General features: G+C 38.6%; 1 protein-coding gene across 1 annotated transcript; it reads right to left on the minus strand.

The window, feature by feature from the left end:
• Positions 1 to 19,523: 19,523 nt before the first annotated feature.
• Positions 19,524 to 21,969, minus strand: CLEC14A (C-type lectin domain containing 14A). The gene has a single exon (XM_054449630.2). The coding sequence runs from the start codon at positions 21,437 to 21,439 to the stop codon at positions 19,967 to 19,969; it is 1,473 nt and encodes a 490-aa protein (XP_054305605.1). The 5' UTR covers positions 21,440 to 21,969; the 3' UTR covers positions 19,524 to 19,966.
• Between the last annotated feature and the right edge of the window lie 2,905 nt (positions 21,970 to 24,874).

Consider the following 24,874-nt stretch of genomic DNA (forward strand, 5'->3'; position numbering starts at 1 on the left):
GATTCCTTCTAATCTAAGCAGACTTGTATAAAAAGACAGGAAGAGAACATATTTTAGGGGCCTCAGATACCAAGGCCTATGAAACACTTTTATGGTAGGGAGGACATGGATATTGTCATCATCATTATGTAACAGCCCCTGCCTGGGATAAAAACTCACCAAGAGACTTCTTGTGCTTACCATCACAGTGAACACAAATTAGGTCACTTACAGCCTATCAAAGCATTCTAGATTCTGGAGGGAATGAACTAGAGTGAAGCTGCCTGGCAAAATTTGACTTGAGAATCTAGACTTCAAAAGTATTCTTTCGAGAGCTGGAAGAGGTTGGAACATAAAGAATGTAATTTTTATGAAACAAGTACAAATATCCATTTGGAATAGTTGTATTTGGGGGATTGTTGGGCAAAAATTCACTTCTTCTATTCCCCTGAACTAAGCAAAAATACTACTAATGTTAATAAATAAAATGGCAGGTTAATGTCATTCCACTCAATCATCCGTTATTTTACCAACCTGTTTCTTATGACCCACTTAGGCATCAGAAGCTCTGGGGCCACATTCCAGAGGCCAAAGGACTCTTCCCCTCCTTCCTTTGCCTACATGGCTTACATTACCTCATGGAGGTATTTAACCCTCCATGCCCCAAACTCATTATCCATATAGCTGAGTAATTTTTTAGCACCATAAATTTGATCATGTATTTCCCTAGCTTAAAACTCTTCACTGGACTTTCATTCACTTAGAAAAAAATCCAAAAATTAAAAATAAAAGTATTATATGATCCAACAATCCTACTTCTTATCCAAATAAATTGTATTCATCCAAAAGAATTGAAATCAGGATCTCAAAGAAATGTCAGCACTCCTATGCTCATTGCAGCACTATTCACAATAGCCAAGATGTTGAAAAACCTAAATAGATAAAGACACAAAGATAAAGAAAATGTGGTGTATATATATATATATATATATATATATATGCAATGGAATACTCTTCAGCCTTAAAAAGGAAATTCTGCAATATGTGACAACATGCATGAACCTTGAGGACATTATATTAAGTGAAATAAACCAGTTACTGAAGGACAAACATTGCATGAGACCACTTACACCAGGTATCTAAAATAGTCACATTCATAGTATCAAAGAGTGAAATGGTGGTTGCCTGGGGCTGGGAAGAGGGGAATATAAAGAGTTAATAATCAAATAAAGTTTCAGTAAGAAAGATGAATGAGTTCTAGAGATCTGCTATATGACATTTCACCTATAATCAACAATAATGTATTGTACACTAAAAAATATGTTCAGAGGATAGATCTCATATTATGTGTTCTTACCAGAGTAAAAAAATTTAAAAAAAAATCAAACTCCTCAGCACAGGCTATAATGTCCTGGCCCCTCTATAGTCAGCTCATATTCCTCTTGCCCTCCTTTACTAAACCCTAGCCAGTCTTCTTTTGAAGCCTCAATTATTCCATGTTCATTTCCGCCTCAGGGCCTTTGCACATGCTGCCCCTCTGCCTGGAAGGCTGTTCCCTTTTCCCCTATATAACTACCTTCCTCCTCCACAGACACTTTATCTTGCTCTAAAGCTCTCATTGCACTTGGTAATTGCACATAGGTGTGCTTGCTTATCAAATGTTTTTCCTCTCTGGAGCGTAAGTTCTAAAAAGAAAAGTGGGGACCTGATGTGTTTTGTTTACCACTCTCTTCCCTGGTACATAGAAGATACTCATTAAATATTTGTTGAAATATGATAGAATAAAATTATGAGGATGGCATAGATGGGCACTGGGCTCAGACACCTTCCCCAATTCCCATTGACTGTTAAGTGACTCCCAAGTAGCAACATCCCCTCTTCATCAGTCCTGGACACTGATCTGACCCAGAGAGCCTTTTGACAAATAATAAATATTAGGACAAAAAGGTACATTGGAGATATTAATTTACAAATGGGAAAATCTGAGCCTTATAAAGCTGAAGTGACTTATCTTGGGAGGGATTGCTTCTTCTCCTCTCCCTAAGGTTCCCTGATGAGGGATTTTTCGTAAACACTCCAGGCCTCTTATTCCACTTCTACTCACCTCTTGGAGGTGAAGTGAATTAGATATGTAATGGTCTGGGAGAGGAACTTGGGAAGTGGGTTCTGCCTCTCAGCCCCACTTTCTCTTTGGGATCTACCACATGACACAGACATTCTGCACTGCACCTCCTTGCCTTAGGGTTAGGCTCTTCTCCAAGGCGTGGTGTGCAGCTGTCTGATTCTGCATCTCTCTGGGGTGATGAGACAGACTTTGAAATTCTGGGTTCAGTATTTGCAGGGCCTGCATACATAAGCTGTGTTCCCAAACCTAGCTTTTAAAAGGAAATAAAAGGAAATAATTTTCTACTTCCTCTGTCTTAGTTGATTCATAACTGGGTGAATTTATTCCCCTTACATCCCAACACCAAAGCCTAAAATTCATCACTGTCAGAGTAAGGGATTAGAATTCATCTTCCCAAGCTCCAGCTCTGATTTCCAATGTGTGATCCTCATAGCTCAGCCAGTTCCCTGACAGCTCCCTTCTTAGCCATTCCCTAAACTGTCACCACTAGAGTCAACACCCCACTGACGCAGCACACAGGGGCAAGACCATCCTCCAATCCATATTCTTCCCAATCATTATAAATACATCCCAAGACATATTTATAATGATTTCACATGAACATGTTTTCAGGCTAGTGAAATAAATGTTTATAGAGACAACTTAATAAAAAAATTGAGTAATGATTAGATTAATGAGACAAATACCTCATCATAAATTAGGTTGTTAATACATATTTTAACATCAACATGTTTATTTTTACTTTTTCCTAATTATTTTGTTATTAATTTTCTCAAAAGACAGTTTTGTTTTAAATTGTCTTATATAGCCTCTTTAGAGCTGGACATTTATCTGGACATGTAATCACAATATTAATCCTCTTCTGGTTGATGCATATTTCAGTTAGTAATTGGCCAAGTAAAGAACTGTATTCTGGTCTGTTATTGCTATAACCGAATGACTATAATATTGCTAATGGGCCAACAGGTGGGCCTTGTCTATGTTCAAGTAGAATATAAAAATTATTGGGTATGATTATGACCTTTCTTGTTAAAACAAACACCTTCCATGGTCATTCTAGAAACAGGAGGAAGAGAAAATTACTTGCAATGAAAAAGTAAAAGAAACATATCTCTTTATCAAGAATGTTAACCACTATTACCTCTTAGCCAAAAAGAAAAAGAACAATAATAAAAATATATAAATAAAATAAGCTTTTAGAGCAAACAATAAAAACATCTCCCATGTAGTCATGTTCTTTAGACTGAGGTAGCAGTGTTGAAAAGGGTAAAGCTATTTTAAGTCATGTATTTGGAGGAGCAATGAATCAATGGATGTTTTAACATTTTCCATTAGGAGACTGACATTGTAAACTTTTTTCTGTGTCAAGGTGGTATATGTCCTCTTAGTTTGGAGGCTGTGTGTTATTTCAGAGATTCTTGTGTTTTGGGTATAGCTGGATATAGTTTTGATTTCTCATATTTTTGTTTTTTCTTAGCATTAGTCAGCCAACAACTATCAGCAAAGAACCCGCCTCTAGATGCAGAAATGTGCTAGATCTTGAAGAGATCAGGAAAAGACTATTTCTGTTTTAGCTCCTACTATCTCAAAGCTTATCATAGGTTGGAGACAAACAGATGTGTGTGTGTGTGTGTGTGTGTATATATATATATATAAATTTTTTTTTTTTGAGACAGCGTCTCACTCTGTCACTCAAGCTGGAGTGCAGGGCTGCAATCTCTGCTCACTGCATCTTCTGCCCTGCACCACCCCCACCCCCACTTCAGCCTCCTAAGTAGCTGGGAATACAGATGCAGGCCACCACACCTGGCTATGTTTTGTATTCTTGGTAAAGATGGGGTTTCACCATGTTGCCCAGGCTGGTCTCAAACTCCTGAGCTCAAATGATTTGCCTCTCTTGGCCTCCCAAAGCACTGGGATTACAGGCGTGAGTCACTGTGACTGGCCACAGATGTGTCTTGACATTCTGTTTGTGTATTGTATGCCATAACACTACTCCCTTACACAAAAACTATCTCCAGTCAAGATCGTTGTCTCTCTTGATTTTTCTTCTCTTAGATGGGGTATAGGCTAAGCTACTGAAAGAAAGAGACCTGGAGACACAGGGGCTTGAACCTGAGAGAAGTGTATTTCCCTCACACACAACAGTCCAGAGGAAAGAGTTCCAGGCTGCAGTAGTGGCTCTGTTTCACAAAGTTATTTGGGGTTAGGTTCTTTTCATCTTGTGCTTTTACTGTCCTCTTGAGTGTTTTTATTGTTATGACCAAAGACTGGTTGATGTTACATGTGTTCTGTCAGCCTTCAGAAAGTAGAGATTAAGCCTATGATATGTAATTGCATTTTATGTAAGTGTGATTGACATAACAATATTTACCAATATCCAGTTATTTTCTATTTATGGACACACAGAGGATTACACTTATTCATTCTTTGTAGTTAGGCATGGTCACGTGGCTAATTTTGGGACAATGTGTGGCATGAGTCACTGCCTTGCTGAAGTTTTAATTGCTAGTGCTTGACTCTCCAGCCACAAAAACCTATGTTGATGTGGAGGTGATACAAGATAGAAACCTGCAGGAATCCTGAGTCAACACATAGAAGATGGCTGCCCAAGAGATTCATCTGGGCTTGCAACAAATTTCTGTAAGAAAAAAACTTTTGCTGTTTATTCCAAAATATAACCTATCCTAATCTGTCTATTACAACAGATGATGTGAAAATTGTACACACAATTTCTGCCCATGTTTTATTGCTGAGAACACAGTCACATGGATACACCTGGTTCAAGGGCTAGCTAGGCGGTTTATACTGCATTACTATGGAAACCGAGGACATCAGATGGTGGGGGTGTTGGGGGCATTAGTAGTCTGCCTTATTTCCTTGTTCAGTGTTGCACTTGCTTGCAATAGCCTCCACCCACTTCTCAGTCTGTGCACATCCCACTCATCCACCAAAGCAAAGCCTTCTGCAGACTTTCTTCTTAGAAAAATTGACTCTTTAATTTCTCTAAGTTCTGATTGCTCAATATTCATGATATTTTGTTATGGGATTCATTCAAAAAGGTTATGGACTACCTACTCATCTTCAGGCATTGTGTGACACTGGGCATATGATGGCAACATAATTCCTAACTTCCAGAGTTTGCATCTTTCAACTTGCCTAGCACAAGTCCCTATCCAAATTACACAGTTAATAAATACTCCTTGATTGAACTATGAATAAGTCGGTAATGTATCAGCAGGTAATTAAACATTAAGGGACAGAACCCTATTGGCAGATAAGAGAAGGGAGAAAATCCTGTAGTAAATTATAGGAGGCATGAGGGCAGTGATCATGTCTGTCTCAGATCATGTCCTAAGTCCAGTGCTGATCATTGGATCTGGCACAAAGTGGGAGCTTAATACATCATTTTTTTGGCTGAGGAAGGCCAGATTAGCTGAGAAAGGCCTCATGAAGGATTTGAATGGGCAGGACAGGAAGGAGGATTTTCTAGCATGGAGAACTGTGAGGCCAGGGGCCTGATGGGTGATGGTGGGTCTTGAAGAATCTTAGGACATAAGGTTTGACAAGCATGTAGGGTGGGACCAGATATCAGGAAGACACTCATGGATTTTTGCATCTTCATGTGCTACAAAATGGAAGCATAACCTTTAAAATTTTTTTAATGAGCTCTAGAAAGTCTAAACTGTTTTTGTTAAATGGATTTGAATATAAATATTAATATTAGAGTCAAAAGAGGACTAAGGGAACACTATAACAATGAAAGCTTAGACTGGGATAGTGATAGAGTACCTGGATGGAAAAGGGCAAATCTCATGGACATTTCAAAGGAAGGATAAATAGGAATTGGCTACATAGAATATAAGGATTAAGGAGAAATGATGGGTTGAAAAGAGCAATTGTGGATTTCAGCCTGGAATTCTGGAATGAGAGTTACACCAATAAGGAGATAAATGTATTTTACAGAAGGAACATGCAATGAGTTTAATCTGAAACATGTATTTGCTATGGCAGGGGGATATCTTTGTGGGGATGTTGAGCAGGCAGCTGAGGCCTGGAGAGCAGGTGTCAGTAATGAGGATGTCTTGGAAGCCACATTCCGTGGGCATGCAGACCTAAACAGAACTTGGCTTGGCTTTAATGTTTTCCAGCACACGTGAAGGTAAACATGACCAGTCCTCAGTACAACTGTCAATTGCCTTGCCCTCTCATGGACTCTCCCCTTATTGGTGGAGTTCCTGGCCCGTATGTACATGCCAGGGAAGAGGAAGATGCCAGATCATCTGGAGGAAGAGTAGAGCAGATGATGGCTGGAAAGAGGGAGAATGGTAGAAGGAATGCATCCCGGAAAAAAATATCATGCCTAGGAAGCGCAGAGCCCTAGAGCAGAAGCACACAGGCAACTTCTGTAGAGCTACAGAGGTGAAAGATGTACATATATGTGTGTACATGTGTGTAGGCACAGTCAAATGCATATGTATTTATAAAAGAGCAGCAAATGTGTCTCCCTCACCAACTCTGCCCCTCAGCTATGTTTCAAACCACCTACCTATTCCTTCATTCATTCAGTAAGGACTTACTGAGTTCCATTTATGTGCCAGACAGTGGGAATGTGGAAAAGGCTCATGCAGACATAGTCTCTGCCCTCACAATACCTATATACTAAAGAACCCATATATAGGTGACGAATACATACAAACTAATTTGCTAAAACTGTGGTAAGTGTGAAGGACAGAACTATGTGCTCTTGGTTTTATCATTCTTGCCTCCTCAAGGTAAGAGTTTAAGTACAGTTTTGCGGAAGCAACATGTCTTTTGGGTCAGCTGATACTTTGAAAACTGGTCATTTAAGAAAATACTAAACTGACAGCTTGGAGAGGAGGGCCTGACCTTGGGTGCTTAAAGCTATTCCCACTCCATCCACCACCCACAATCCTGGCACCTCATTCAAAAGGCAGTCTCAATGAGAGTAGAGGCTTACCTGCAGCTTCAGAGGCCTAGAAATATCTGTACAGACTTTTTCTCAGTTACTTCCAATTGTAATGGATTAGTCTGTCTCTGTGTTCAAGAAATAAGGGAAGTAAGGCTGGTGGAAAAATAATACAAATGGGATGTCAAGAAGATAACGGTAGTAGTGGAGGTTTGGGGTGAGATTAAAGGATGATAGATGTGTAAATTATTTTAAATTTAATTTGTATTTCCTTTTTTTTTTTTAACCCATTGGGTCACAGATTCATTGGGTAGTAGAGTCAGGATTTTTGTCATTGGCTGGAACCACTACAATTCTAGTTCCACAGACCTTGAGTAGAGAAGCCAGTGTTCCAGGGAACCTCTGTCCTCCTCAAGTTACAGCTGTAGAGCTGTTGGATAGGTTCTACTAGAATACAGTTTTGTCCATGAGGACACAGACCATTGCCATCTGTCCTTCAGCTCCCTGCTAGACTTAGATTTGCCCCCACGAGTACTCCCCCAAACAATGGCACCTCAGCTAACTCAAATTTTCATTCCAGAATTCCTGTGGCTTTGAGCCATCAGGACATCTGACACTGGTCTTCAGAGGGGAGGACGTTAAGCAGCGTGGGTGGAAGAGGTGGTGTTAGAAGATATTGGGAGAAACAGATTCCATCTGCATGTCTTATTTATAGATGTCTTTGTAAGAAAAGAGATGGTCTGGGGAGAAAAAGTGTCTCAGTTCTTAACCATGTGGGAGGGTAGATGTGGGTGAGCGGAAAGTTAGACTTTCAGGAATACAGATCAGAAAACTTTGTTTCATAATTTTCTGAGTTAATACGTATATACCATAAATTGAAAAACTATATAATGTGGCTATGATACCTTTTAGTAATAATGCGTAATACAGTTACTGAATTATGTTTAAGGATTTGAAATTGTTGAAACTTGGATTTTCAGTAAAAAATTAATAGCCACTTAAACTACTTTTTGTCTATATAACTTATTTAGGAAACATCTGTTGATAGCTTGCAATATGAAAGCAATTTGTTTTTCACAAAATGTGTAAGGCATAGCCCTTGACTTAAACAACATGGCATGTGGTAGAGAGATTCAAATAAAGTGATGAGGGATTTCCGAGGATTGGTTTGGGTTTACGGTAACTGGGGAAGATATCTTGGAAGAGGTAGCATTTAAACTGGGATATGCAGCATGTACACATTTTAGCATTCCAGCTGGTAATGACTGGCATCCCAGGTAGACAGAATGCGGATTAAAATCATGAAGCTACAATAAAGCAAAGGAGTGGGTAATTTAGTCTGGCAAAAGCACAGGGTGTAATATGAGAGAAGTGTGGACTAACCTGATAAGGTCTTGAAGGGCCTTGAGCCAGCCTAAAGAGCATGAACTTCATGTAATGAGGAGTCCTGGGAACCTTTTGAGCAGCAGAGCTGAATGGTAGAGTGGTATATTAGGAAGGTAAATCTCATAGCAGGCTGGGGTAGATCACCAGAAGAGATGAAGTGCAAATGGAAAAAACAAGGTAATGAAATTTCTCTTTGTGCTGGTGTTTTCGCATAACAGACTTAATGGATGTATAACTCAAAGGAAAGATCAGTGCAAAGAGAAAAACTGAAGGTAAGAATGAGACTAAATTACTTTTAGGGAATTAAAACTGTTGAAACTTTAGTCTCAAACAATGGAGGGAAGTGTCAAGACCATAAATGGAAGTGTTAGCCAACCCTCCCACACCTACTCTAAGACCTGAAATAGAAGAAAAAGAAAAAAATTAAAGTATATTTCAAAATTACTCAGAGAGTATATTTAAACATTCCCAACATTCTCATCACAAAAAAATAAGTAGGTAAGGTGATGGGTATGTTAACTGGCTTGATTTAATCTTTCTGCAACATACATATATCAAAATATCACATTGTACCCCATAAATATATACAATTATTTTTGGTCAATTAAAAATAAAATTAGTTAACCAATTAATTTTTTAAAAGGTGGCATGGGAGGTTCTAATGAAGGTGCTAAGGTCTGAGATAGAGAATTTCCTAGCATGGGCCCGTATCTCCCTATTCACCTGCCAAATATAACCGAAGCATAAATAAAAAGTTTTAATTCTGACTTAGCTTTCACAGAAACCTGAAAAGTTCAGTCAAATGTGACTCAGCTTCAAGAACATAGAAATTTTACTCCCTATAAAACTCTTTGGTTTCCTACCTTTTCAAGGAGGAGGACTTCTTGTTAAAATGAGGAACCTTACTGATCTGCCTATGATAACAATCTCAATAATTCTGTAGGACTCATCTTGAGGACTGTTGTAGATACTGCAGCTATTCCTCCCCCAGTTTTGCAGGGATTTTGTGAGGCTAAATAAATCAAGATAACAAATGTAAAATATTTTCTCTATAAAAAGTTGTTATGCAGATATTATAGGACTATAAAAAAGTGCAATGTGGTTATTGCAACATATTAGAATAATCTGTGATTGTTTTCTGTTCTTTATTATTTATATTCAACCATCTTAGAAAAAGAATTTAAAGCAGTTTTATTTGGCTTATCATTTTTTGGAGCATCCTATATATTTTGGTGAGGAGAGTAGTGGGGAAAAAAATACTTTCAGCCAAGCAGGGTGTATGGGTAATAATGGTATCTGCCAAAATGAGACCCTTAACATTGTTGATATATAAACAATTACAGCACTGGAGAGTAGACCATCTGGGGCTTGTCCAGGGAATAAACTATAGTTACTGCCTTCTATGGCACAGTAATTCCAGGAGAACTTACCTATTGAGCTGGATCATTCAGAGGACATACTCATATTCTGGGCTTTAAGAAGGAAGCCTTCTGGCGACATGTAAGTATCCATTTAGTACCCTTTAGTTCAATACAATATGGACCCAGTTCTGTCATTGGAAAGAGGGGGAAATGTGGGAATTGAGCAGAGATCTCTTTTCCAAATAATAATGAGAATCACTGCCAGCTCCTATCACATCTCATATCACATAACTGGTTAGTTAGTAACTTTTTCAGAGTTGCGGACCAGTAGACTTGTTTTCTCATTCTCAGGACTCTTAAATTGTGTTCACTAGTTTATAATGACATTAATAAGATTTCCTAAAACCTCGAGTGGGTGTGGTCTGAGTGATTTGTAAATATCACGATACCGGCATTTCATAGTTTTTATCTTCAGTCTACTACTAAGATTGTTGATAAGTGCTTACACTACTCCAGGATACTGTAATAAGTCTCTATATTCATTTTTTCATAATATTCTTATGAGGCAGTTAACATTATCTCTATCGTACAGACAAAATATATGTGATATTTTCTAAACAAACCACTAATAATACCTAAATATGTACAAATAGAAATGTCTTTATTCTTCAGTAAGAGAACTCAGTTTTTGAGTTCTATTTCTGATGACAGAAAGCTAATCTTGCCACAAGGTAAATTCAGCTCCTTCTTATTTTTCTTAGTGCTGCCTGGCTTTGACTATTCACCATAAAATTCTCTCCCTCTTAGTTTTTTTCTTACCCATAGGAATGACCTATGTTCCAGGAAGTTTCCATCTTGCCCTGGCACTGGGGGATAGATGAACTACTAGAAGAAAACACTGGGAAAATGCCATAGGACACGAGTTTGGGCAAAGATTTTTGGGGTAAGACCTCAAAAGCACAGGCAACGAAAGCAAAAATTGACAAATGGGATTATATCAAGCTAAAAAGCTTCTGCACAGCAAAGGCAACAATTAATATAGTGAAGAGACAACTTGCAGAATGGGAGAAAATATCTGCAAACTTTCCATCTGACAGGAGATTAATATGTTAAATATTGTTCCAGAATGTATAAGAAATCCAAACAGTTCAATAGCAAAAAACAACAAATAATCTAATTTAAAAATGGGCAAAACACCTGAATAGACATTTCTCAAAAGAAGGCATACAAACGACTAACAGGTACATAAGAAAATGTTCAACATCACTAATAATCAGTGAAAGGTAATTCAAAACCACAATGAGGTATCATACCACCCTAGTTAGAATGGCTGTTATCAAAATGACAAAAAATAACAAATGCTGGTAAAGGTGTGGAGAAAAGGGAACATTTGTACATTGTTGAAAGGAATGGAAATTGGTACAGCCACTATGGAAAACAGTATAGAGTTTCTTTTAAACACTAAAAATAGAACTACCATGTAATCCAGAAATCCCACTGCTGGGTATGCATCCAAAAGAAAGAAAATTAATACATTGAAGAGATATCTGCATTTTCATGTTTATTGCAGCGCTATTCATAACAGCCTAGATATGAAATCACTTATACTTGATATAAGTGGAATTATACAGCATTTGTTCTTTTGTTACTGGCCTATTTCACTTAGCATAATCTCAAAATGATGTTAGGTGTCTATCAACGGACGAATGGATAAAGAAAATGTGGTACAAATTCACAATGGAATAGAATTCAGGCATAGAAAGAATGCAGTGCTGTCATTTGCAGCAACACGGATAAGACTGGAAGTCATTATGTTAAGTGAAGCAAGCGAGGCACAGAAATACAAATATCATATGTTCTCACTCATATGTGAGAGCTAAAAAAAAGTGTATCTCATGAAGGTAGAGAGTAGAATGGTGGTTACCAGAGGCTAAGAAGGGAAAGGAGAAGAGTGGGATGAAGAGGAGTTGATTAATGGGTACCAAAATGTAGATAGAAGGAATGAGTTCTAGTATTTGATATTATACTAGGGAAATTATAGTTAATAATAATAATTTATTATATATTTCAAAATTGCTAGAAGAGAAGAATTGTAATGTTCCCAACACAAATAAAAGATAAATGTTTGAGGTGATGAATATCCCAGTTACCCCAATTTAATAACTACACATAGCATACATGTATCAAAACATTACATATACCCTTAAAGTATGTACAACTCTGATAATTTTCTACTTATGCATTAATAATCACTCAGTTTGGCTGAGGAGACATGCCAGTAATTTCTTATAAAATATTTAACGCTAAGCAGCATAACCTCACAAGGTGTCCTCCAATGTAAATGAGCTGCTAAATATATCTCTAGGTAACTAAAAGAACTTGACCTATAAGTGAAGATATTTCATCAAATCAGTTATATTTTTGCAAATATCTGCCAAAACAAGATGTTATTTTTAACTTAATATTGATGATTTTTTCCTTTTTGGCAATAAATAGGTATTGGAATCAATTAATTTTTAGAAACCTCTAAATAGTTAACCTATAGTAAGACACATTCTTTCTATTGCATTTAAGGTGGCATAAGAACCTATATTCAGTCCTTCTAAATAATCATTAGAAATTTGAGATATAGGTTAAGAAGCAGGGATATTAAAACATACACACACACATACACAAAACCTCCTATGTGCCAGACACTGAGGTGATAGGATGTGTGACCATTAGATCCTATCCTAGAGTTAGGACTTTGGAAACACCTTTTGGGTAAAATGATATTCTATCTTATACCTGAAAAATAATGGGGGATTTCCAGATGAAGTGAAAGGAACAGGTTGTTTTAGATAGTTTTTTTTAAAGACAGTTTTTAAAAAGTACATGGATATGTGTAGATGGGTAAGCATAAATTGTGATAGGAATTCAATAACTCTTCATCTTCCCTTCCTTTCCTTTTTGAAACAATTTAGCCAAAACGTCATTAAGTGGGGCTAAGCAGGGTCAGTGTCCATGCCAGTAGAATGGGGAGGCATCATGCCCAAGAGCAAAATGTTAGAGTCTGAGTGGTGTATAGAGAATGGCCCAGATGGTGGCCCAGTTTAGTGTCTGAGCCCAAGCAGGAAGAAGAGAACTTTCACAAAGGCAGGGCGGCTAGTAACAGGTGGCTGTTTGGGATCAGAACCCAAGTGGCTTGAAGAGGACATCTTCAAGGGATGGCAGCCAAGAGCAGAGTAACAGAGACCAAGTGGGATGAGAAGACTGAACCCTATGGTGTTGGATTGGAATTAGAGATATTGGTGTGAGTTATGGTTTTCAATACAAATGGAAATATAAATAGATAAGATAGATTTAGGAAAAATGTAGGTATAAACACATGTATACGTGTGTGTATATTGTAGGTTTATGTATATTTATGCATACACATACACACGTAAACACAAACATACATTTCCTAACGCTCTTTTTTGAGAAGACACCTAGTAACAACAATAACTTCAAAGCAATGAGTATATCTAGTACATAGATCATGTTTTCTGATGACCATTTTTCCCTAAAATTAACTGAAGCTTCTTGGACTTGAGCAGAGGAAGTACAAAATGAGTCTGGGCTATTTTCTTGTGCCAGAAAGCAAAGAACTATCCACGAAGGTTGGGAGCCTGTCAGAAGGACATAGGAGACAACCTGAAGGGGATCACACTGCCTAAATCCGAGATAATTTAAATATCAAAGTAAATGATGATAGTAACTTTTTGAATAAAATAGAAGTTCATAAATATATACTGATATAAATATTGAAAGTTTCATGAGGAACCTTATATTTACACAGTATCAAATTACCTCCCCACAAAACACTTATTAATTATGAAGGAAGAATTTATAGTTAAGAAGTCTGGCAAACACCACCTTAATTGAATGATCAAAGTTGACATCACACATAATGTGACAATTCGAAATCATATGCCAACTGCTAAGAATCAAAAGCAAGGGAAACAAAGCATCACTTCTATAATATTCCATCCAAAGATGCACAACCTGGATGAAAAACAAACCCTATTAAGAACATGCTACAAAGTAAATCTGTCCAATAATCTCAAAAACTGCTGATGTCATTGAAGTCAAGGAATGACTTGGGAATTCTTCTAGACTGAAGAAGACTACAAAGACATCTAAATGCAACACATGGGTGGTACTTCCAGATGGAAAAGTGAATTTCTCTGAAAAATCTGCTCCTTCTTAAAAGCAGCGAGGAACGTGGAAAAAATTGTCAAAATCATATCCTTTGGTACTCTTAAAATTAACCAAAGATCTGCAATAGCCCAAAAAGTGTTTATTCAAGAAAAATAGCTAAATCTTGGTAAGAATAGTGAGCTTTATGGCATTTTAACTTGGCCTAGTTTCAGCTTCCATTGCCCAGCTCTGCAGAAGCCTTAAAAAGCAGCAGCATTGCAAACATAGTAGCTGTGAAGACCATCATCCTAGCAGCCACTAGGAGGGGCAGAACAGGTTTGAAGCTTTAATAGAGCCCCATCCACACAGAATTATCACTATTTGACCTGTCACTGAGCTTCATGGAAAAGCCCCATTCACAGAAATTATTATTTGACATGATTCAGAGTTCACTCAGTGGGAAAAGTCCTATTTCTAGAGTATTTGTTCAAAACATTAAGTGGCAATTAATTAACATAGCAGCTTCTCAAAGGAGGAAAAACATAGGACTATAGCTTGAGATAGAAGATATGGATTTGAGAAGCACAATATAAGAAGAAAAATACTATGGAATGCTTATTGTGGATTCCACTGTGTCCTCCAGAAACATGTTTAAATTAGATCCTGGTACCTGTGAATGTGACCTTATTTGAAAATAAGGTCTTTGCAGATGTAATCAAATTAAAATAGGATTACTGGCTTAAAGTAGGCCTTAAATCCAGTTACTGGTGTCCTTATAAGGAAAGGGAAATTTGGACATAGACACACAGAAGAGACACACACAGAGAAGTAAGAAGGCTATGTGACAACAGAGGTAGAGATTGGAGTGATGCAGCTGCAATCTGGGGAACACCAAGGATTGCTGTCAATCATGAGATGCTAGGAAGAAGCAATGAATGATTCTTAGAGACATGACAGGAAACATGGTCTTGTCAACACCTTGAGTCCAAATTGCTAACCTCCAGAGCTGTGAAAGAATAAATTTCTATTATTTTAAGCAGAATTAAAGCAACAGTATGCGGCAATTTGTTAGAGCAGCCATAGGAAACTAATAGAAGTTGTGATGCCAATTACGGCAAACAAGAAGCTGGACAAAAACTGAAAAGGAAGATATGGAGAAAGAGTTGTCTATAAGGGCCTTTATAAAGCTCCAATGTATTCCTGGGGATCTAGGAAAGTATATGATTGTGTAAGGCTGTGTACTACCCAGGAAAGATCTGAGAAGGCTCTTAATTTCTTCCCTCTGAGTGACACTGAGGCCCTGCAAAAGCACTAAGTGAAGTCCAAGGCAGAACTGTGAAGGCCTGCTCTGACACCAAGCAGTGCCCTTCCACAAAGGAATGAAAATTTATTGGCCTGATCATTAAAAAAATCTTTAATCCAGGCACAGTGGCTCACACCTGTAATCCCAGAACTTTGGGAGGCCGAGGACGGTAGATCACGAGATCAGGAGATCGAGACCATCCCGACCAACATGGTGAAACCTCATCTCTACTAAAATACAAAAAATTAGCGCGCAGCCTGTAGTCCTAGCTACTTGGGAGGCTGAGGCAGGGGAACTGCTTGAACCCAGGAGGTGGAGGTTGCAGTGAGCCGAGATCGCACCACTACACTCCAGCCTGGGTGACAGAACGAGACTCTGGCTCAAAAGAAAAAAAAAGTCTATTTCATTTGCTGAACACTAAGTTAACTGAACAGAGTTAGAAGTTAGCTCAGTGGCCACATATGCCAGATAATATAGACTTTTTAGAACCAATCAAGGAAAGTAACTGAATGAACAGCAGCAGCAACAACAAACTGTGTTGTGGCTGTCAGAAAATAGATTGAAAGAGCTGCCACATTATATTATTTAAAACATCTAGTTTTCAATGAAAAGTTATGAGTCACACAAAGAAAGTGAAAAGCAGTCACAGAAAAGAAGCTTAAATAGCAAGTGGAAAAACAATTCAAGATGTAAAGGGGATCCTTAATAAAATGAACAGCTGACTTCTATCAGAAACTATGAAGTTCAGGAGGCAGTAAAATGACATAAGCAAAGTGTTAAAAGGAAAAGACTCTTAACCAAAAGTTCTATATCTAGCCAAATTATTCTTTAAAAAATAGAAGAAGAATTTAGGGCATTCTCAGTTAAACAAAACCAGATAATTTGTCACTAGCAGATATACCCTACAAAAGAAAACATTAAAGGGAGTCCTTCGTGATAATATGAAAGGACACTAGCCAATAACAAATCCACACAAAGAAATAGAGCACTGGTAAAGGTAACTACAAAATACAGTATAAATTTAGTTTTTGCTTGTAACTCTTTTCTTCTCTTACCTAATTTAAAAGGTAACTGCAGGCCAGGCAAAGTGGCTCATGCCTGTAATCCCAACACTTTGGGAACCCAAGGTGGGAGGATCGCCTGAGGCCAGGAGTTTGAGATTAGCCTGAGCAACAAAGTGAGACTCCAGCTCTACAAAAATACAAAAATATTATCTGGGTGTGGTGGCATGCACCTAGAATCTCAGCTACTTGGAAGGCTGAGAGGATCACTTGAGCTCAGAAGTTTGAGATTACAATTAGCTATCATTGTGCCATTTCACTCCAGCCTGGGTGACAGAATGAGACCCCGTCTCTTAAAAAAACTGCATGAAGCAATAATTATAAAATTGTTATAGTGTAAAGATATAATCTGACTAGCAGGAATAGCACAAAGGAGGAGGAAAAGAATATAGCCACATTGGAGCAAAATTTTGTAAACTATTAAAATTAAATTGATCTTCATCCTAATTATATAGTTTTTAAGTTAAGATATTAATTGTAATCCTCAGGGTAATTACTTGGAAAAGAACTTTACAAAAGGAAAAGAGACAATACGAGAATTAAAATGGTAATTTTAAAAATATTTACTTGATAAAAAATAAAACAATAATAAAGAAATAAAAGAACAAAAAAGACATAAGACGTGGAAAACAAATAGAAACAGTAGGTGTAAATCTTCTCTTAGTGGTAATTATATTAAACACACATGTATGAAACACTTCAATCAGAAGGCAGAGACTGAACAATGGATTATTAAAAAATGGTCAAAATATGAGCTGCCTAAAAGAGACACAATTTAGATTCAAAAGCTTAAGTGGCTGAAAGCTAAAGGATGTAAAAAGCCCATACCAAGCATAAAGACAGCCATAAGACAACTAATACCACACAAAATAGACTTTAAACAAGATCTCTCACTAAAAATAAAGACGGACATTTTATAATGATAAAAGGGCTCATCTGTCTGGAAATATAATAAACGTACAAGCACATGACAACAGAGCCCCCAAAATACATGAAACAAAACCTGGCAGAATTGACAGGAGAAATAGACAACCTAATAATAACAGAGACTTCAATAGGCCACTTAAATAATGAAGTTTAAAAAGTAAAAAATAAATACATTTCAAAAAATGTTTATAGAATAAGAATATAAAGAAAGAAAATATTTTTGTACAGCTGTACAATGTGTTTGTGTTTCAAGCTAAGTGTTATTACGTAAGAGTCAAAGAGTTTAAAAATTAAAAAGTTTTTAAAGTAAAAAAAGTTAAAGTAAAAAAAGTTACAGGTTAGTTTGTTACTGAAGGTAAAATTTTTAAAATAATTTTAGCGTAGCCTAAGTGTACAGCGTTTATAAAGTGTCCCAGGCCTTCACATTCACATTCACTCACTGCTTCCTCACCGAATCACCCAGAGCAACTTCCAGTCCTTTAAAAAGCTCCATTCATGGTAAGTACCCTATACAATAAAGTATATCATTTTTTATCTTTTATACTGTAATTTAATTGTACCTTTTCTATGTTTAGATCTGTTTAGATACAGAGATACCACTGTGTTAAAATTGCCTACAGTATTCAGTGCTGTAACATGCTATACAGGTTTGTAGCCTAGGGGTGTAATAGGTTATACCACCTAGGTTTTTGTAAGTACGTGCTATGGTGTTGACACATGACGAAATTGCCTAAAAACACATTTTTCAGAATGTATCCCTATTGTAAAGCAATGCATGACTATGTATACACACATACACACACACACACACACACACAAAACAGTTCAGCTCACTTATAGATAAAGCTATTTTTCAAATTACAAAAGAAAGCATCATATATTCTACTCAAATTTATACCTTCTCTACTGAGAGAGCATGTGAAGAGGAAAGATAAAACACCAAGATTGAGATGAACTGAGATATACTCTGACAAGTCAGGTTGGGGAACATGGGCAAGCCATTTACTGTACTTACTTGATTTTTAATTTCACTTGTAAAATAATATTTAAAATTCCCCTAAATGTTGTTAATTCTAATTTTTCTGTAATTTTATTTAAGTGTAACTATTTAGAAACATATTTAGTATATGAGGCAAGTTACCTATTGTTTTATTCTTTTAATGTTATAATACTAAATATATATATTTATATTTAGGAAATGAATTTATGGATTGAGCTGTTTTAATTTTTTAGTAATATTTTATAATTGGTCACTTACTAATTGTAAGTCTGTTTTCCATTGTATATATTGTACACTCAAAAACATTAAAATAATTCTGTGAAAATAAAGTGTAAGCTTCTGTTTTTATTCCTCTCTGTTACTAAGCTTGTTTCTCTGCCTCTCTGCATGCACCAACCCCCACACTCTTAGTTTTAAAGTCTCAGCATACTAATAAAAGTGGGATATCTTCTAGGGACTTTGATTCCACGAGACAGTGATTTTTATTATGTCTTAATTATTTTTCATAGGAGTGCTTCATTTAGATTATTTTCTAATACCCCCAGTTATAACAAGATGATAGATTTTTTAAAATTTGTCACTTATTTCTTATACTATTATTTCTTATGGTAAACTGTTTACCATGCCTTTGCCCATGTAAACACTTGTAAGATTATAATCACTCCAAAATGAGCAAGTATTGTTATTGCACACATTCTAATCAAGAGAAAAAGAAAATGGCTTGGTGTTCAAGTTTTTCCATGGGTTTAAAAATGCACAACAACTTAGCAACTTTGGAGGAAAACCAGCTTACTTTCTCTTTGATGCAATCAGAAGATTGCAAATCAATACTTAGCATTAATGTTTTAATTGAGAATTAACATCACCATAATTGAAGATGAGGATGAGCATCTTGATGTTTAGGAGACGGCTATTTGCTTGGGGAGGTCATTACACTGGAGAGCACAAACACTGGAACGGGAAAACGCAAATTATGTGTTTCCTTGGGCAAGGACATAAAGTAAACATTTGAATTGGTGGTCAACTATAATTTGCTTCCAGAGCCAGCAATTCTGGCAACACTACACTTTCGATTTATAGCAAAGCACACAAGCAGCAGTGACTTTGAAAAGAAAGGATAAAAGAATCAATGGAAAAGTTACTAGTTCTTAAAGATCTGTGTCTCATTCGAGGAACTTAAGGACCTCTCTCTCAATCTAAAAGCAGAATGCACTCTTGCTGCTTACTCCCAGCATGCCCTCAGCTGTTCCTAATTATTCCTGGAGGAAGCCAATGATATTTGAGTCTGGGTTATCAACAATCCTTTAATTTTTTATTTTTTATTTTTTGCCTGGGATTTCGAACCAATATACTCCTAGCCTGAACAACATAGAAGATTTCCTTTCCATTTTGGTAGAAATTATTTTTTAATGTAAATTATATTGTGTTCTATTTGTTTCCAATGTCTTGAAAAGTTCAATCACTTCTCCAAATTCTCCGGAATAAACATAAGAAAATATCTCTCCCCAGCACTACCCGGTCCCCCAATATCACCATCCTAAAGGCACTTCCACTTCCTCTATCTTCAGGGAAGGAGTGTGCAGTTCTGATTTAGCTCCTCAGTGGAGTAAAGGGAATTTAGAGGAAGGGGGATTTCTGCAGAAATTGTCAGTTACACAAGTAAGTTCCTCTTGGTTCCCCGTTTCATCAAAAGTGAAAAACTGTTCACAGGAGTGCCCACGTCCCCTGTTTCCCTATGCATCACTAGAGCCAAGAGAGGACTCCACCAGCAAGGCACCCTCTGCTCTGTCCCGCAGATCACAGTCCCCGACTTTCACCCCATTGTTTGTGCAATGTGCAGAACTGGAGCCCAAAGCAGCGGGCTCAGGATCACTCTCCAGGCCCGGTGGGCCCATAGACTCCTTCCTTGGCTGGGAAGAGGGGCTTTCGTGAAAGCAGAGCTTGACAAGTCCCAGTACTGTCATGGTCAAGATCACCAACACTACTACTGCTGTGCTCACAAATATGAAGACCACGGCAGAGGAGGAGTCGAAAGCCTGAGGAGTGGCAGAGGAAGTCGTAGAATTAAACTTGGAAATCACGCTCCCTGATGGGGTGATAGTGGCCTTTGACTCGGCTTGGAGGGACATTTGAAGGGTAGACATCGTGCTCTGTGATCCCCATCGAGGAATCTCAGGAATAGATGTTACTGAATTGTCTTGTTCAGGGACAAGTGGTATCTCTCCCAGCTTCTCGTCGACCCTGATTGACCATGTTCTCTGCGGCACGGGGCTGGTTGCAGTGGCCGGCGGGCGCCTGGTGGGCACCCTGGTCCTCCCACGGGTCGGCTGTCTTTCCCCACTGGTCACACAAGAGCGGCCGTCCTTCCCCAGCTCGAAGCCCGTAGCACATTCGCAGGCAAAGCCTCCCAAGTCGTCTAGGCAGTTAGGGAGCTCTGCGCATTTGCCAGCACGGAGGTACCTCCCGGGGCAGGGACACAACACATCGCCCGAGAGTTTGTCCCAGCGAGCGCCGATTTCGTCCGCGATGCAAGTAACTGAGATCGGGAGCTGTCCCCGGCAGAGCGCACTCACCTCGGTCCCAGGTGGACTGAAGTCCAGAGCGGCGCTGTGCAGCTGGAAGGGCGCGCGATAGCTCAAGTTAGAGGCGGCCCCGGGGTGCGGCGCAGGACACAAGACCTCAAACTGGTACTTGCACAGGTAGCCGTTGGCGCGCTGGTGGCATCGCATCTCCTTCCAGCCTGCGGGCTCGACCCCACCGGTGGCCTGGAGTACCGCGCATCTCCGCGCGGTGCAGGAGCGTTGAGGCTCCTCCACCCACTGCAGCGTGTCGCTTTCGAGACCGCCGGCGTCGGAGGACAGCCAGGAGAAACCCCGCAAAGGCTCGTTCTCCAGGGTGCAGTGGGAACGCCCGCGCTCCAGTGCGACCCAGAACATCAGGTCTTTGGAGCCCCCTCCGGGCCCTGGGCCTGCCCGCAGGAGCGCGAGCACAGCGCGCAGCTCGGCGCCCGCACGCACGGTGCTGAGCGCCCCACCTCGCAGGATGCAGGCCTCCTCGGCCGCCTGCCGCTTCATGGTAGCGTGGTGCAGGCTGTAGCAGGCCCCCGAGGCCGAGCAGCCAGCACGGTCGGCAGTGGGGTGTTCGCCGCCGCCCGGCCCGGGCCAGAGCGCCTGCCAGAGGAGGCACAGGGCGAACGCCGGCCTCATTCTCTGAGGCCCCGCACGCAGAGCTGCTCCCAACTTGGATCTGTCCCGCTCGAGGACGCGGAGCTGTCTCCGGAGCGCGGTCACCGCCCTCTACAGCTGGCTTCCCCAACCCTGTTCCCCCTCCCTTCCCCTCCGCCCTCGCTCCCGACAGACCCCCCCAACTGCCAAGAATCACCCCGCGGGCCCAGCGGCCAACAGTTTCCCTTAGGCCGCGACAGGAAATGTGTGCGGAGCGCTGCCAGGCCCCTGCAGCCCTGATTTATTCTGGGGTCAGGAACACAGCTGGCGCCGGGTACAGGGGACGCAGTCGACTAGAAGGTCAAACACCCTGCTTAGAGCAAGAGGAGAAACTCGCCACTGAGATGAAGAGTGTGGTTTTTCTCCGTTCAGGGAGTTTCATCAGGACCGCAGAACCCATAACACGTATGCGAACATAGGCAGGAAGGACTGGAGAAAGGAACTGGCTTATGATTATAAGACCACGCCCGTCTATTGTGTTTCTGTCCGGAGCTGTGGAGTTAGCGTCAGAATAATTCGTAGACGGCTCCAGTGTTCGGGGGGCCTGTGCCTGTGGGGGAAAAATATGTTGTGAAACAACTTAGCAACTCCTTTCGCCACCAGAGGCAGCACTATTTAACCGCATATCTCTCTATGGGTCTTTGCTTCTCTATTATGTCAAGAGATTTCAGGAGTGCTAACTACTAAAGAATTTGGAGTTGTTTGGGTATTTTAAATGGGAAATTCTGCTTCTTCCATCAGCACTTGCTTTAGAAATTTATTTTTCACTTCCACGTGTGTCTCTTTGAGATGGACCATATTGATTCATTAAAGAAAGGAAATGTATTTCTAGGACTAAATGAAAAATAATGGCCATAGATCTGAACAGTTAGGTTGTTAGCTTTCCTTGCCACTGTATTGGTTCAAACATTCTTCAAGTTTATAGGTTATACATAAATGAGTTCGTGGCCTTATAAGTATTCGAGAACAACTGCCCTATGTGTGATTTTAGCCTTGAACTATTTTAGTATCATTTTCTCCTATGATTGAGTGGCAGCATTTATAATAGTAAGTTGTAAACATCTCCTTTAAGGAAAATTAGAGTTCCTTAAGAAATTAAAATGTTTATTCCATTATAATGAATATTGTATACTGTCAAAAAATATCTTGTAATTTGAAAGATGGGTGAGCCAATTTCTTCAGAATTCCAATGGGTGTTTTGTTTTAATATAAACATTTCAACTCAATGAGAAGTGGCAAGGAATTAAAGATGAATAAAGAAAGTAAAGGTTAAAAACTGTACTGTTATGAAAGGATTTCTTGTTAGCAACTTAGACAATTCAGTATCAGTTTAGAAAACATACATTCTATCTTGGTTCATAATGGCCAAGTATGTTGCCATCAGAAATACATAAAGAGTTTCAGCTAAGCCCTCTTAGAGATGTCTGATGCTTTTAAATATCTTGAATCAGAATGAAAGTTGCCATTCCATGGATAATGCATATAAGCTCACTTTGTTGTACTGTATTCAGGTTGATGAGGGGTGGGAGGGAAGGTTTCAGGATCACAGCTGTATGCTTCCATCTTATTTTTACCATAACTCTCATTCTTCTTTCCTCCTGGAAATTCCATGTATCTTAACAAACAACAGTAAGCCCATGAGTCATCATCATACTTACCTTGCTTTTGCTGAGTATGGAGCTTTGCACTAGGATTTCTCTCCTGCCCGCCCTATTTCCCAATTTAAAGAACATTCCTTAGTCCTTCTCTTCAGATGTCTGAGAATCACCTTAAACGTGGCTTTGCATTTAAATTAGGTAACTTAGTGTCTTATAAGAAAGAAACATGAAAATCCAGAAATCGAATTGAATGGATTTTAAAAAATACTTAGTCACTTGGGCCAGCTCTCTATACACCATTGCAATCTTAAGACTGTGTTTGTAAATGTGTCCATGTAGCGCAGTATTTTTAATAAAATCTTTTTCAAACTTAAGTAGTCAATAGAAAGTTCTTAGATAGCTTTAAAAATCATTTGGGATGAGATGAAGTGTCTACAGTAAGAAAGAATGAATAGCTGGAAAGCTTACAGTGAATACATGATCTCACTCCCTGACATTCTGTCTAGGGGAGTGGGATTATAGCAGAGAACACATTGGCCATAATGACTATATGAGAGTACTGACCATGACCATGACCATATCATGGAATGACACAAGAGTTAGAAAAAATTAGCTCAAAGTAGGATGTAAATAGTTTTGTAATTAGTTTGAAATAGACAGTTTATCTGACTAAATTAGAAATGGAGGAAAGTTTCTATTTTTTAATAATATTTATTAAGATAATAATATAGAACCATTTTACCCCCACTGGATTCCAAATGCCTAAAAATCTTACAATACCAAATGTGAATCTATTGGCTCTTTTACATGTTACAGATTAGAGCAACCAGTTTGGAAAAATTTGACACTTTTTTTCACTAAAATTGAATATTTGCAAACTCTAGCACTTCCACGGTAAGGTATAAAACTAAGAGAAACTTTTGCACATGTACAACAGAAGATATGTAAAAAAATGTTTATAGTGACACTATTCATATTAACAAAACCTTGAATCAATCAAAATATCTAAAAACAGTATAAAAATAAACTGTAGTATATTCACTAATTTAATATTACATAGGAGTCAAAATTAGTACAATATAGTGGCAAGTAACAATATGAATTTATTTCAGCAATACAATGTTAATGGACAGAAGTTCCAAAAATTATACAGAGTCTGACATTTTTATACAATTAAAAGAACAGTGCTAGATATATGTTTGTGTATTCTTTAGAAAAATAGTTACAATAAAATGAGATAAACAATAAACATAAGATTCTTAGTGATGCTCCTTTTGGGTGAGAGGAAAGAGAAGGATGGAATGTTAGGGGAACTAGCAGGCTTGATATGGGCTGTTGATAGAGTCCTAGCTTTTGTTTCGTTCAGTGGCTTTGTGTCACTACCCAAATAATGGAATCTTTATTCCATTATTAAAAATAAATAATTAGTAATGAACAAATAAATCAAAATGGCTATATCTGGATAAATAATAAGTGAATGGACATGAAGCAGGAATTAAAATTAATTTAATTCTGAGTGGCTGAGTTTCAAAATGAAAAGTAAAAATAAAATCAAAATGTTAATTACATTTAAAATATATTTTCAGTATATTTATTTTATTATTATACTTTAAGTTCTGGAGTACATGTGCAGAACGTACAGGTTTGTTACATAGGTATACATGTGCCATGGTGGTTTGCTGCACCCATCAACCTGTCATCTACATAAGGTATTTCTCCTAATGCTATCCCTCCCCTAGCCCCCCACCCCCTGACAGGCCCTGGTGTGTGATGTTCCCCTCCCTGTGTCCATGTGTTCTCATTGTTCAGCTCCCACTTA

Source organism: Pongo pygmaeus, chromosome 15 (genome assembly GCF_028885625.2).
Source record: "Pongo pygmaeus isolate AG05252 chromosome 15, NHGRI_mPonPyg2-v2.0_pri, whole genome shotgun sequence".
Lineage (NCBI taxonomy): Eukaryota > Metazoa > Chordata > Mammalia > Primates > Hominidae > Pongo > Pongo pygmaeus.